Here is a 15951-nt window from a genome sequence, read left to right as displayed (position 1 = left end):
CATGAAGAGGAATTGCCAAGTGTGTGATGCCAAGAGGAAAGGTTTATGCGAAGTGAGACCGTATATAGGAGGAGAACGCAATGATGCTCACACGCAATCAGCTTGGGGATCCCAGGACCCAGTCTCCAACTAACTTCAAGAGAGAAGAATCCCAGGGTAAAAACTGTGTGGACTAGAACAGGGCCTGGACTAGGAAGCACACAAGAGAAGGCCAACATGGCTTCCAGGCATTCTCCATGCAGCCATGAGAATCAGGAGTTGGCCATAGCATCATTCCTCTCCTCCACAGGTCCCTTGCCACAGATGGGCAGCAAAACACAACATCAGTTTGTCAAGGATGACAGTGCTACAAATCATTTGGGTTTTTTTCTTTCCTTTAGAACCAAGTGGGCCTGTAGACAGTGGCTTGGCAAATTTGCACCATTTGTCTTATCCTTAAGACAAACCTTAACTGCCTGTCTACCGGTTCCCGTGAACACAAAATGCGTGGACATTTGTCAGTTTCTAAACAGCATCTTTTACTTATTCTCTCGCCCTCTTTTCCTCTCCCCCTCCCTCCCTCCCTTCTTCTCTCTTACACATACACACACATATATGTGTATATATAGTTAGTTCGTTCATTAGAGACGGTGTCTCTTTATGTATCCTGGGCCAGTCAAGCCTCCAGTAAGTTCCTGCAGCTATACAGCTTCCACTTCCAGAATAGGGGTCCAAGCCAGTCAATACCATTTATACCTTACAGTGTAAGATCACAAGATCCAAAGACTCATAAAAGCTTAAGTAATACCCAGTGAATGGTTGGAAGCCAGGTGGATCAGGAAAATCCATATGACTCTATTTCCAGTTAACCACTAAAAACAAACAAAAAAAACCACACAAACAGGAAGTGATGCTATGGTTCAAGTGGTAGAGTGCTAGCCTTGAAAGATAAAACAAAAATCTCAGGGAGAGCACCCAGGCCCTGAGTTCAAGTCCCAGGCCAGCACCAAAACAAAAAGCTTCAGTAACATCAACAAAGTGAGTGGTTCTAGTTATACTTTGCATGAAGTTTTCAGGAATAAAAAGTTGGGTTTTCCTCTCCCCACAAATCCTGACCCTCTAAAGCCTTAATTATATGGTAGTCAATCTCCTGGGCTTGTCTCCACTTAGATTTAATTATAGACAAAGAAGTCCTTGTGAATTGTTTGCTGTTTCTTGCATGCTTAGGCATACCTGAAATCCAAAGACACATCACAAATAAGACAGAGTCTGCGTTGCTTTTCCTTGGATCCTGGCTGCTCTTAGATCTCTTTTCCTCCTGCCCCTTCCTTCCCATGTGACTCTTCCAAATGCAACACACATTGTGGTTATACCATCTAAATCCTTAGATTTAACCCTATACCAGAATAAAGAGCTTGCCAGAGAGTTGTGCAAAGGGAAAGCTTTTGTTGGGGTCAAATTCTGAGTGGCAGCTGGAGGATGAAACATCTTTACTGACAAATATTTCCTTATTGCAGAAAGAAGCCATTTTCATTGCTCCTGAGGTAGTGGCTTCAGGGTTTAGCACTACCAGCTTCTCAAAGCATTGAGCACATCCATGTTCTGCCCTGAGTGTCTGTCAAACATGGGTGCCAGAGTTCCCGGACAAGCTTCTTCACTCCATTGTTCATGTGACTGACCTGTGGGGTCATGACCAACTATGAAATAGTCTCCCAATGTTCACTTAGGAAATGGATGGAACTGTTGTTGACATTTCTTGGAGAACTTCTTCCTTGCTTTCTGCCTTGTGCTTTTTAAAATAATTTCTGGAATGGCACTTGAGGAAACTCATTTGCAAGCTTTTTGGAGCCCTTTTGACTATGGTATTTAAAGTGGCATTCCAGCCAGGCGTTCATGGCCATATGCCTATAACCCTAGCTACTCAAAAGGCTAAGATCTGGAACACTGAATTTCAAAATCAGCACAAGCAGAAAAGTCTGCAAGACTCCCATCTCCCCCCCCCCCCAAAAAAAAGCAGGGCTGGAGGCATAGTTCAAATGGTAGAGCATTAGCTCATCAAGCAAGATGAACTCTGGGTGTGAGGCCTTGAGTTCAAACCCTAGTACAAGCCAAAAAGATAAAATAGAACATAAAAGAAAATGACATTCTTCTACTTATAAAATAGTATTAAAAAAGAAATGTGCTCTATGAGCCCTTTCTTTGCAGTGGACTAGCTCTGGTTCAGAGTCCTGTGTTTCACAGAGAAACTACTTTGGATATTTGTTAACAATGCTATCCCCACAGAAAGTGTCCTTTATTTGTACACAGGCTGCAACTGATGACCGCCCCCACCCATAGAAGTTCTTGTCTTTGGGCCATTGTTTTATGATACTGTCAGGTCCACCCCCAGGAGGGCTCCATGCAGATGCCTAGCACCTGTGTTACCTAGGTAACTGGCACACCTGGAGGCAGTTACCCCCCTCCCTTCTCTGAGATCACTTCCATCCAATCCACCTGGCCATACCCTAGAAAAGGCATGGCTCTTCGGTGGTTCAGCCCTTCTCTCTGGCCATGCATCATCTCTGCCACAGGTCAGCAGTTTGGAAATAAACTTTTCTCTCCTGCCTGAATACCTCATAGTGTTCTCCTTTATCAGCTACCTACTTTAATAAACCTTTCCAGATACCAATAATAATATTAATCATATGCTGTAACTTAGGAGCAAAGAAACATTCTATAGTTCTTTCCAGTACTTTTTTCTCTGTACTTGGTTAACTACAGAGTTGACCTCTGTAGAAATTAAACTAGGCATGGTGATTCAGGTCTATAATCCCAACACGGGGGAGACTGAGTGTCACAGTTTCAAAGACATCCTGGACCACATAGCAAGGCTTTGTCTAAAAAAAAAATGGAAATTGTACATGGTAGTCTGAAAGCAAACACACATGCACACACAGTAAATGTGTGATAGAAGACACACGAGAAATCTGAGATCACACTTCTTAATTTTCCAAGCTCCAATTTCTGGCTTTGACAATAAAATCTTTTCTATCAGATATTCCTTTTATCATCGAGCCCTTGAACAAGTCATGAGATTTGAACTCAGGGCCTCACTAGGCATGTCCTCTATACTCTTATGCTTAAGGGGGGTGGGCATCCATGCTCCTAGCTTGAACAATTCTGATTTGTCCTTTTATATTGGTTGTTCTATGGCTTCTGCTTCTGGAATTTTCCAGAAATCAGATTGCCCCAAGACCCCATCTCACTTCCACAAACTATACCTCCCAGTACTTCAGCCACTGGCCTTAACATTTCCTCTAAGGTGCCTACTTATGAATTACTCAAGTCAGCATCATATCCATTGCACCATTCTCTTATGTTTTATAATGTTCTCACCTTCCTTCTTCCCTAAACCTTTTCTTCCTTACTGTGGATACTTTCTTTCCCAACAATCCTGAAACCCAAGATGGGTCACTTCAGACATGCTTTTACAAGAGTCCTCAACCTGTTGTCTCCAATATCTCTTCTTCCAGTTCCAGCCCTGAACATCTCAGCTATTCTTCGTTCCCCAGTCTGGCTCTTCTGCCCCTGAGCTGGTGGTGCCATTTTGGATTAACAGGGGAGTGCGCATGGATAGCTGGTGTCACTTGGGAATTTGTCCCTCTCACTTCCTGTTTCTCCAAACCTTCACTACTCTCCTTATTCTTCCTAATTGTTCCCTTTCATATTAATAGTAGGAGGCCTAAAATAAGAGAATGTTCAAACAATCTATTTCCCCCTCATGATCCTGCTCCACTTCACACACCTGCGAACCATTTCTCTCCCATGCCAGCTTGGTGCCAACGCTTTCAGAAGAATGACAATTATTCCTCCATCTCCAAAGCCAAACATCTCCCTGCCCCCAATTTCCTGTCTTCAAGCTCTCCCTCTCTGCTGGTCCCTTCCCTGGCTCTAGTAAACTTCCTTACATTTCCTCTGCTGTCAAAACAGACACGGAGCCAAAAACTTGACCCTGCATCCTCTTTCAAAAACTGACCCCTTTCCTTCCATTTCTTCCAAACTGAACTTGCTAGCTCCACTTCCTTATTTCTTATATTGTTAGGTGTATGGCCACAAAAGATGTTATTATAAATATCCAAATAGCCCTTGGCAGAAAAAAGAAACTTCCCCATCCCTGGTTAAAATAATGTGGATAGAGCTAGGCATGGTGGCACAAACCTGTCATCTTAGGGGGAAAGCCAGACATGGTGGCATGCATTTGTAATCACAGCTATAGTGGAGTAGGAGACTCTCATTCTTAGGCTGTCCCCAAGCAAAAGTAGAAGACCTTTAAAAAAAAAAAAAAAAGAGGGCTGGGAATATGGCCTAGTAGCAAGAGTGCTTGCCTCCTACACATGAAGCTCTCGGTTCGATTCCCCAGCACCACATATATGGAAAACGGCCAGAAGGGGCGCTGCAGCTCAGGTGGCAGAGTGCTAGCCTTGAGCGGGAAGAAGCCAGGGAAGGTGCTCAGGCCCTGAGTCCAAGGCCCAGGACTGGCCAAAAAATTAATTAATTAATTAATTAATTAAAAGAAACAAAGCAAAACAAACAACAACAACAAAAAAAAAAACCTAGCCTAAACTAAAATGGCTGGGGTTATGGCTCCAAGTGACAGTGTCTGTGCCTAGAAAGCATAAAGCCCCAGCTTAGTACTTTATCAAAAACAAGATAGCGTGTTATAAATAGGTCATTGTGTGGGATTAATGAGAACGCTTCAAATATTTGCTCAGCCATAGATGTCCCCAGAAATGAAGCCTGAGATCTTAAAAAAATCATCATCATCGTCATCATCAGTTCTAGAACACTTGCAAACACAACCTGTGACAGAAATCAATCTCCATTGCTACCCAGGGTGCAGAGGATATGCTTTAGGAAAAGTCCTAATTCTCTCCTCAGCACAAGATGAGGCGTGCCACCTTAGGGGACCCTGAGCTATTGGCCCCATCAAGGTGATCCCCGGCTTTTCTGCTACTTCAGGATCTATCCACTCAGAAAGTTCCTCCACGTATCCAGCCCCACTGTTTAATGAAAGGAAAGGATGAGCAGCCGGAGCTCTGGGTTTATGGGAGCCTTCCTTCTGCTTCGCGGCTGATCCTTACACCGGGGCGGGCTCCTTCTGCACACGTGTAGACTGGCCTCCACTCGGGCGTGGCTCCAGTTCAATTGGGGGGGGGGGGGGTTGGCCTAGAGTTCACACTCACCCTGAGGTGACTCCCGTGGAGGACTCGCGTGTGATGCTCCTGCTGCCTGCTTTCAGCCCGCCGCCTCCCCAGAGGACACCCCAGAACTCAGTGCCTTCCTGCGCAACTCCACCATCCCGCATCTCCTCCGCAAGCGGGAGGCGCCCGCAGCCCAGCTCCACAGACAGAGCCCCGCCAAAGTCCTGGTGAGTGTGGAACCGGGGGGGGGGGGGGGGGAAGGTGGTGATGGGGGTTGGGGGGTGGAGGAGGGGGAATGACATTCCATAGAATTCCCAGGGATCCTCGGATCTCCCAGGTCTGCCTGGGAACTGGGGACAGGACACGTAGCAAGGAATGACTTGGATTTCCCCTTAAGGATGGAGGAGCGTTGTGGGGATGACCCTTCTGCTCTCCTTCAACCTTCAGGAGAGACTGCTTTAGAGAAGGAGGGGTGAAAACACAAAAATGTGGCATTCGCCCGGTTCTGCAGCATAAAGGATGCGTGGTCAGCCACCCACAGGCCGGAGCCAGTAGGTTTGAAGTGAACTCGGTGCCTTCTACTCCCTAGGCAACCTCTCTACCCTTTGAGGCTCACTTTACACTTGTCCTGGCTTAGACCACCCTCCTCCTCTGTGTCTTTCCCCATATCACTGGGGGTGCAGGCACACACCACCATACTGTACCAGCCACTGGTTGAGGTGAAATCTCAAAAAACTTCTTTTAGCCTAGATTGGCCTTGAACTTTGATCCCTCAATCGTAAATTGCTGACGACTGTTCAAGGTAATACTTGATTTCCACATCTGATTTTTGACTCCTAGTTTATCCTCTTTTCCTCTTATTGGCTCAACAACTCCCAACCCTACACCGCTCCCCATCCAGGAGCCAAGGCAGCTCAGGATAGGGAATGATTATGCAGAGTTTATTCTGAAATCCAAAGCTTAGTGAGACCTCCCACAGTTTTTGTTTGATTGAAAACAACTTAGTGCATCACATTACTGATTAGGAATTTGGAAGTGCAAAATGCCAACATCCTGTTTGGAGATCGTAATTCCCAATTTGCATTTTAAACGTTCGCATCTCTAACATGGAAGTGTAGTTCCCCTCATCTAAGAATAATCCCAGCCTTTCTCATCTTGCGTCCCTGCTCAGCTTACAGTGACCTTGTCTTTCTTGATTTCTCTTCAGCATTTGATACTGTTGGCCTCATCCTCAAACTACTGCATCTCTTGACTTACCTACAAACTTTCTCACCTTCCTTTGACAATCCATATCTTAGAATTTTTCATGGGCGTCTCTTCCATTTGCAGCCTTCTCTTCTTGCCTTTCTCCGTTCTCCTCTCCTCTCCTGTTCTCTCCCCTCTCTTTCCCTCCCCTCTCTTTCTCTGTCCTCCCCTCCCCGCTCTCCTTTCTTCCTCTCTCCTCTCATTTTATCTCATCCCTATCTCTCTTCTCATTTTCTTCCCTTCTCTTTCCTTGTCTTCCCTCTTCTCTCTCCTCCTCCTCTGTCCTCTGCCCTTTTCTCATCCTTCTTTCCCTCCCCCTCTCTCCTCTTATTTCTTCTTCTCTCTTCACTTTTCTCATACCTCCTCTGCTCTTCTCTCTCCTCATCTCTTCTCTCTTCCCTTCTCTTCCCTTTTCTCCTCTTCTTTCTTCCTCTCCTTACTTCTCATCTCTCCTCTCTTTACTTCTTCTCATCTCTCCTCTCCTCTCCCATCAATTTTAGTCTTTCGGGAAAATTCTTGCATGACTATCTCTCCAGCACAATTAGAAAAGCGTTTTGGCGCAAAACAGCTAAACTGGATTCTGATGTTTCCCTGCCAGAACCAGAAAATATGATTTGGTAAGTCGAATGTCATCATGAGGTATACTTTCCAGGATCAAGTATTTTATGAATTAGAAGTTACCTATTACAAAGGAAAACAGTTTGACAGCTGAAAAGCAGCTGGCCATACGGAGCTCTCAGAAGGACCTGTTCCACAACAGGAAGTAGGTTGACATAGAAAAGAATATTGTGGAGCAAATATTTCTACATAGTCGCTGAGGTCTCGTGGACTCTGGGGTTTCCACTGCAACCTTTCCAGACCTGCTCAACTCAGCAACAGATACAGTTACTGTCTGTAAGACTAGCTCCTGCGGGAAGGTGGCTTGAGTCTTTAGGAAGGTGCATATTTTCTGCTGTATTTTATCATCTATGCATCATCACCACTGAGCTATGCTTTTGCTTCGTTGTTCACTTGTTTTTGTTTCTTTTTGGTGAACTCATATTGTATTCTACCATTTGAGCCATGCCCCTGCCCCCCAACTCTTTTGCTTTTACTCTGTTTTTCAGGCAGAATCTCTAGATTTTTCCCAAGCCGGTCTTAGAATGACAAGCAAGAAACTCCATGGTCAGCTTAATTTATTCTTCCTTTAAATTAAATAAACTATACTCAATTTGCACACGAGGCACTGATTTCTGAAGACATAAAGCGTAAATAAACTGATTTCCACTTTATTCCCTAGGACCATTTAAAGACTCTGACATGTGGCCCCTGCTGTTCTCTTTTTCAGAACTGCACAAATATCAAGTGTTTGCACATCTCTTGTTCAGTGGGACGGCTAGGAGGAGGAGAAAGTGCAGTCCTGAAGATCAGATCTCGACTCTGGGCCCACACATTCCTCCAGGTAAGAAAGATTGCCCACTCCACACACTGCTCACCCAGAACCTCTCCTCAAAAGCTCAGCCAGAAGAAACTGGAATTTACATTTTTACTTCATTATTTCTTCACTTACTTTTTAAATTACTTACTGAGGAAGCACTGGAGTTGCACCTCAGGACTTCATACTTGCTAGGCAGGTGCTCTACCATGTGACCTCAGCCCATGTTGCTTTAGCTATTTTTCAGATAGGTTCCCCTGCTTTTGACTGGAAACAACTTTGTACCATAATCTTCCTACCTCTTCCTCCCATGTAGCTGGGACTATAGGTATGAACCACTTCATGTGGCACTGGTTTTCACTTAAATGTTTTCATTTTGTATTGTTATACTTTCTTCAAGTGTAACAGTACAAAAACTTGAACTCAGGGCTTGTCCCTTAGCATTTGTGCTCAAGGCTGGCAGTCTACCACTTAAGCCACAGATCCACTACAGTTTTAAAATGAAACGAGTTACATATATTTGCATAGATGAATCTCATTACCAACATAATATTGAGCTTAAAACTTAAGTATGAGCCAAGTAAGTGTTGCCTGTTTAATGTAAAGCTCAAGAGTAAAGCCTATAAAAAAATAAATAAAGGGGGCTGGGGATATAGCCTAGTGGCAAGAGTGCCTGCCTCGGATACACGAGGCCCTAGGTTCGATTCCCCAGCACCACATATACAGAAAACGGCCAGAAGCGGCGCTGTGGCTCAAGTGGCGGAGTGCTAGCCTTGAGCGGGAAGAAGCCAGGGACAGTGCTCAGGCCCTGAGTCCAAGGCCCAGGACTGGCCAAATAAATAAATAAATAAATAAATAAATAAAGCAAACACGGAACTAAGCTATACTAAGCAGTACATTGGGAAAACTTGAGAGAGAAACATAAAATTCAGTGAGGAGTGGGCTTTCAGGGTAGGGGCCATTCAAGGAAGAATACATGGAATGTTTTAATGTTACAAGGAATTTTTCATTGTCAGTGTTGGGCCCGTGCATGCTCACTTTAAATTCTCCCCTGCTTTGCCATAGGTCATAAATATTCAAGAAAATAGCTTTTGAAAGGACCATATTGAGATGACTAAGACAGCTTTCAGGGGAAATGATGGTGGGTTGATTATACTGAGCAGAACAGCAGAGCACGTAAGATGAGGCTCAAGTCAAGATTTCTTTTGGAGGAAAAACAGAGGATGCTTGTCACATTCGTCCTGAGAGAGGAAAGGAAATGTAGAGAGGACTCCTAGGGTTTTCACCTAAACTGAATGGTAACAAGGACTTAGGAGAGAGGAAACCAAGAGTTCTGCACTGCTGTTCGTGATTGCAGTTATGGTTGCAGAAGGAATTTCCTCAAAGATCATTCATCCTCTTACTGAGGGTCAGCAGTGTAGCCAGAGTTTAACAGGAATCAAACTCAATGCCACCTGGCCGGGTAACAGAGTGGAGATGTCAGCGGGGACTGGGGCCATCTGAAGCCTTGCCTGGGGCTATGGGAGCACACGCAAGATGTTCAGGGACACAGACAAACAGTGCCTGCTTGTGGCTGACCTGAAGCTCAGGTCAGCCTAGGTGGCCCTGTCACTCAGGAATCCTCAAGCTTCCTGCTCACATGCTTTCCCCAAGCAAAAGAGTCAGGAGACAGCAAAGCTTTTAAGTCTCTTATAACCTCACCTTGGAAGTCCCATTCTGTCCTTTCCAACAGCCTCCTGAGTGTACACATCAAGCCTATTTCTATGGGGAGGGCATGGCAGATAAGGCAGTGAATACCCAGAGGTGAGAATTATCAGTGGCCACCTTTGAGGCCCACTCCCACAGGCACAATCACCAAGTCTCAAATATCCTGGGAAGGAGGAAATAATCCTGAGGGTATGAACTTGTGGTTATCTTAAAGCAACAGGAACGTATTCTCTCCCCATTCAGGTGAGAAGTCAATGGTGTCAGCATGGAAGTCATTCTGTGGGTTCTGAGGGAGGAGCCAGCCAGTCTTCCTTGATTGACATGGTTGCCAGCCACACTTGGCATTCATTGATTTGTGCACCCATCACTCTATCCTTTGTGGCCCTCCTCCCATCACCTCCTTCTACATGTCCTTATGCCTTTTTTTCCTGTCTCATTCTGCTTGGGTTTAGGGCCTGACCTAATCAAGATAATCCCATTGCACACCTCATCTTAATTATATATGCAGTTTCTTATTCATGAAGAGAATCTAAATGGCCATGAACTTTGAGGAAGATTCTTTAACCCACTACAATTAACAGTCTTCTATCCTTACTAGCCAGCCCTGATACTCCATTTTACCACCTATTGTAGTCATTTCTTTAATCTCACAAAGTGTTCCTCAAAATACACACCACTAACTTTAGTGTGGGGGAAGTAATTAGGATTTAAGGCATGTTTTTGTTATGACTCTTTTTCCTTTCTGTTAGCTACAGACTCTTTCCATCCATTCTCAGACATTTAGTTAGTGATCTTGGGCAAAAATTTTGATCAGTACACTCACTGTACATTCTTTTACATGTTTTGGTAACAATTGAACAGTACATTGTGAACATATATATATATATGAGCAAGAATTCTTATGAATTATACATACATATATTTGAGAAAATTACCTGTAAGCTAAGTGATGTGAAAGACAGACCAAATTTACATGAAAATCAGGCTCTGGGAGTGCTGGCCTGATTAAAATTAAGCAGGACCTGATTTTGTCATCTGTGCTAGATCATGAAACCAGAGGCCCAGACTCAGTTCTATTCCTGACTGGATGTGTTCAAGGCACTTAACTTTCCTGGGACTCACTTCTCTCACTTGTGAGATGAAGGGATTGAAGTAAAGGCTCCTTTCATTCCTGAAAACTTCCTGATCTATGTGGCAGTTCACATGGAATCTCTCCGAATAAGTTATTTATGATGTTTATTCTACTTAGTTGAAGTCAGCCATAGCTCCATATGCTGTATTAAGAACCTCCTTTTGTATTGCGTTGACACTTTGGTTGAACTCAGAACAGACTATAGCTAACTGGTTCTCTAAATGGAAGGAACAGCCAGTCAGCCCCTTCAAAGAGGTCCACCTGTCTGCCAACAGCCAGATTTCTATGGAGTGCTACACACCAGGACAAATGTTTGTGTATGAATCACTAGTTAATCCTTACAGCAGTCCTGTGGGGCATAGATAATTATCAACTGCACTTACAGATGAGTAAAGTCAGACATACAGGTTAAGTGGCCTTTCTGAGGGGGAATCAAAGAGCATCCTGTGTATATCACTGTGCTATGTATGCCGAACTCAAGGCCATGTGGGATAATTACCCACTGTAGACTTTATATCACCATTAGTAAACTATGGATTGCCAAACTATAACCACAATATTATATGATACTATGCTGTAACTGCTCATAAATATCTTCTTAATAGCATCCATTGAAACTTTATGCTTTTTTGAAGGAGCCATAGTTTTATAACTTGCTATTTCAGAATCCAGTTTAAAAAACAAAACAAAGGAACAAGAAAAAAATTGCTCCGCCAAAAATGCTAGAATACTCATCTATGGTTATAAATAAAACTAACCGTTCACTTCCTGATTCCCCTAATCTCATTTCAAGTGTTCATAGCCACATACTTTAGTCACATAATAAAAAAAGAAATTCCCATCGTTGAAGAAAGTCCTGTTGGACTGGACTATTTCAGGACTTTAGGAGAGTATATTTCCCTTCAAACATTTCAGGATGAGATCAGATTGTCAACTAGGACATCTCTGAATGAACAGCTAGCTGGACTGTCTTCCATTATGCCCCTCCCCTCACACGAGAATGAAGCCCCTTTGTGCCTCATCAAGTGTCCTCTGCCTCCTTCAAAAGGAAAGAAATTTGTCACGAATCCACTTTTCACTAAGCCTTGTGCTACAGGCTTGGATAAACACTAGATCCTCCCACTCTCCCAACAAGCCAACAGTGACAAGCAAGATGGTGTGCAATCAGGCCAAGCAATATCGTGTGTTGGCTCCACTTTCAAGTTCAGATATGAGCATGAACCATACAAGTCAACTGCTAGATTCAGCACTGCTAAGCAAATAAAGTTCTGAAACTCTGCTATGTGTAATGAAAACAGAAATATTTGAGGGTTGTGTTAAGAAAGTTTTTGGAAACTGGGCTGGGAATATGGCCTAGTGGTAAAGTGCTTGCCTCGCATACATGAAGCCCTTGGTTCAATTCCTCAGTATATTCCAGTATATATTCCATGTATATAGAAAAAGCCAGAAGTGATGCTGTGGCTCAAGCAGTAGAGGGTTAGCCTTGAGCAAAAAGAAGCCAGGGATAGTGCTCAAACCCTGAGTTCAAGCCCCAGGACTGGCAAAAAAAAAAAAAAAAAAAAAAGCTTTTGGAAACTGTCTTAGCAGGGAAGACTGTCAAATATATCTACAGTTGACCCCTGACTGTGAGCTTCTCCGAAGGCAGGAAGAATGTTTACTTTGTCGTTCCTTTTCCCATCCAATTTCTGTAGCACCTGAACCCAGGGGAGCTACTCAGGACTTTTCCCCCCTTTAGTGTTAGTCTCGGGGCTTAAATTCTGGGCCTGAGTGCTTTCCCTGAGCTTCTTTTGCTCAAGGCTAGCACTTTACCATTTGAACCATGGCTCCATTACTTGCTTTTTAAAAAGTAGTTTATTGAAGATAAGAGTCTCATGGACTCTTCTGCCCAGGCTGGCTTCAAACCAGGATCCTCAGATCTCAGCCTCCTTTGTAACTAGGATTACAGGCGTTAGTCATTAGCATCGGTTACTCGGGACATTTTTAATGGAGAAAACATCAAAGACCAAGTACTAGGCTTGCCTAGGCCTCAACTTTTTTTTTCCTTTTTAAGAAAAAAGGGACATTTTCTTTCTTTTGCTATAAAGAGTGGAAGAAATTTTTGCTTTTGGAGAATACATTTATTTGTTTTGGTTTGGTTTTTTTTTTGCCAGTCCTGGGGCTTGAACTCAGGGCCTGAGCACTATCCCTGGCTTCTTTTTGCTCAAGGCTAGTACTCTACCACTTGAGCCACAGTGCCCCTTCTGGCTTTTTCTATATACATGGTGCAGAGGAATTGAACCCAGGGCTTCATGTATGTGAGGCAAGTGCTTTACCACTAGGCCATATTCCCAGCCCTGGAGAATACACTTAAAGCAAGTAGATTGATATATGAGTTGCAGACTTCGCAGTCTATCTGCCCACCACCTGATTGGCTTGGGCCTCCTTCATTTGTGTCAGTTTGCATGGATGAATGAGAGCATGAAGATGAAGGCCACCAGCAGCCACCATGCCTCATCATGAACCACAGGCCTCCCTTTTTATGACTACCTTCCCTCACAACTTCCAGGGACCCTAATCTAGCTGAAGAGATTGATGGCCAATATAGTCATTGAAAAACTCAAACTTACCATAAGGCGCTATTAAATGGTCAGTAGGTGAGGCTTAGAATGTCATCACATAACCAAACTATTCAATGTATTACTTCCTCATCCATGTTTACAGTTAGCCAACCACTATCGACTAAACCCTAGTTCATATTTCAAGGTTCTGCAGAAGACACAAACATCACACCCCATGGTGTCTGCCATCCATTTTTGCATCATCAAGTTGGGGAGAAAAGTACATCATGGGCCACTTGGTAATGCAGATATATCCAGAGAGATACCTCAGTAAACAATTCTGTTAGTATGGAAGCAGCATGAAGTATAGTTATGCAACATGCCAGGTAGAACCCCTTCATGCATGGAGCCCACTGTTGACTGAAACGTTGTAACACAACCATGACTTTAAGACAAAAAAGCAGAATTCGATCAACCCATTCACAAAAGCAAGAAGACGCTATATCCTCCAGAGGTGGCAACAGTTCAAGTTTGGAGGATCTCAAATTCTAACCAGCACTTTGCTCACTTGAGGAGGATTGCATCAGGCCATCAAGAACCACAGGATATGCACATATGAAAATAAAAAAGTAACCCCCCCATGCAATTAATATACACTAGTAACATCAAAACAAAACAAAAAAAAAAGAAAAGTAGAAAGCGAAACCATAATGTGAAACTTCTAAACACACACACACACCCCACACACACACCAGATGAGACCATCTCAGACCAGACTTAACTCCAGAAACTGATTCTGGACCCCAGCTGTTTCTGAAGCCTAGCAAAGCCCAGTGGTCTCTGGAAGCAACAGTTAAGACTAGGGATGAATGAAAAATCACGTGCAGAATCCAGCAAGGCTAACACTGGAGGGTAAAGGGAAGAGGTGAAAAAAAATTTCCCAGAGAACTGTATTACTCCATATTCTACATTCTAGAGTTCAAATGCCATCTTGATGCATGAAGACTTTTTAGACTCATAAACACAGAATTGGTAAAAAAAAAAAAAAAAAAAAAAAAAAAGTGTTCTATCTAAAATCAGTATAGAGATGAAATTCTCACACAATTTGTATACCAAAGATAATTTCTTCAAGTTCAGGGATAAGATTGTCTACCAATTTATCACTGAATAGGGAGATACTGAGAACTTCTTGATTGAAGGTTGGGACATGAACTGACATAAATAATTATAATTATCATACATAGAAACTCATTATTGAAGTTTCTCCTGTATTCACCAAAAAGGTGGTAAATAAATTTGAATGAAATAACACAGTACACACAATTATTTTATGAGCAACAATTTTCAAATTTTGTAAAACAATTTTAAACCTACAAAAATCCCACAGTTGTGACAGCTGTGGCATTCAGAAATGTTGCTAACCCTCCAACCCAAAAGGCTAAATAACACGGAAGCCAAGAGGCCCTATTCTTGGCCTTCCACCAGTCTCTCATCTGTATCTTTTCTTATAGAAGATAACAATAATTTTGTAACCCACCATGTCTCTCCTTTGCCATTCATTAATAGTAATTACATTAATCTTTGCACTTCCTTTTTTTAGGACCCAGTTTTTCTTTTTTTTTCTTTGTCTTTGCCTTATCAATAGGACAAATTCAGACCCAGGAAGGCAATAGATGTTTGGATGGTGGGCGGGTGGATGGATGAATGTTTGGATAGATCGATGGATAGAGAGATGGTGGATGGATGGACTTGTGGGTAGGTGGCTAGATGATGGATGGATAGATGGATGGATGGATGGATAGATGGATGATGGACAGAGGGGTGGAGGGGATGATGGTTGGATAAAAGGAAAATATAAAAGAAAGGCAAAAGGAAGGAAAGAGGAAGTTTGGCTTTGGAGATGAGAAGAACTGGGTGACTATCATACAACCTTTAAAAGCCTCACAGAAAATATTTAAATAAATGTGTTTACTTTCAGAGGAAAAACGACCCCTATGCTCTGGCATCTCTGGTGTCCTTTGAAGTGAAGAAGATGCCTTATAAAGATCAGCCGGCCAGACTGCCAGCAGGAGGCATGGCAGTGAGTATCTTCCAGTCACAGGGGCACAAACACATCACTGAAGGGTGTCCAGATCACTGTCCAGCTTGTGCTTGCCTTAGATATTTGTACCGATTAGAGCAAAGGTTCCCCTTTCACCTCACTCGTATCTTTTTCCAGTCTGTGAGATTCTCGTTGCCTGTCTGGTTCTTAAGCTTTCTATGTAAATTTCTATCGAGAAAAACTGAACGACAGGGCTCCTACTCATCAACTTTCTTCAATCCAGCCATTTTGCTTCAGAGATGTGCAGGTTAACAATGGTGATTACAACAAAATCATAATGATTCTTTAATGTTACAAGTCCTCACACTGAATTGGAAGTAATCACTCTACCCCTTGATCTGTGTTCTCAACCTCCTTCTTTCATTTTGATGACAACATGGTGAATTGGGTTCTCCCTGAGAACAAGTTGATACAATCTAGCAAAGTTACTTCAGAGAGACTTTTGCTTTCTTATACAAAGAATCACATTCAGAATCAGAACAAAGAAAGAGGACAGTATGAGCTTCCATTGGGATGAAATGCTGTTTCTTATCACCCCGGCCATGAAACAACACTGACACCCCAATAGTTATGCCTGAACAACACCTGAAATCCTCAACAGTGGGGTAAAGGAATGCAGAGGGGAGGGAGGCCGTAGGTACGCAGGCATCAGCAGG

General features: G+C 43.2%; 1 protein-coding gene across 1 annotated transcript in view; it reads left to right on the top strand.

Annotated features, from left to right (window-relative positions):
- The window catches only part of Itga8 (integrin subunit alpha 8), a 153863-nt gene that overhangs the window by 123672 nt on the left and 14240 nt on the right, over positions 1-15951 (top strand). The window contains exons 26-28 of the mRNA XM_048367462.1: positions 5258-5386; positions 7732-7845; positions 15173-15274. Coding sequence (XP_048223419.1) covers positions 5258-5386; positions 7732-7845; positions 15173-15274 — 345 coding nt within the window. The remainder of the gene's footprint in view (positions 1-5257; positions 5387-7731; positions 7846-15172; positions 15275-15951) is intronic.

Source organism: Perognathus longimembris, chromosome 18, assembly GCF_023159225.1.
Source record: "Perognathus longimembris pacificus isolate PPM17 chromosome 18, ASM2315922v1, whole genome shotgun sequence".
Classification (NCBI taxonomy): Eukaryota; Metazoa; Chordata; class Mammalia; order Rodentia; family Heteromyidae; genus Perognathus; species Perognathus longimembris.
Note: the sequence above shows the minus strand (reverse complement) of the source record. Positions and strands in the feature narration are given on the sequence as shown.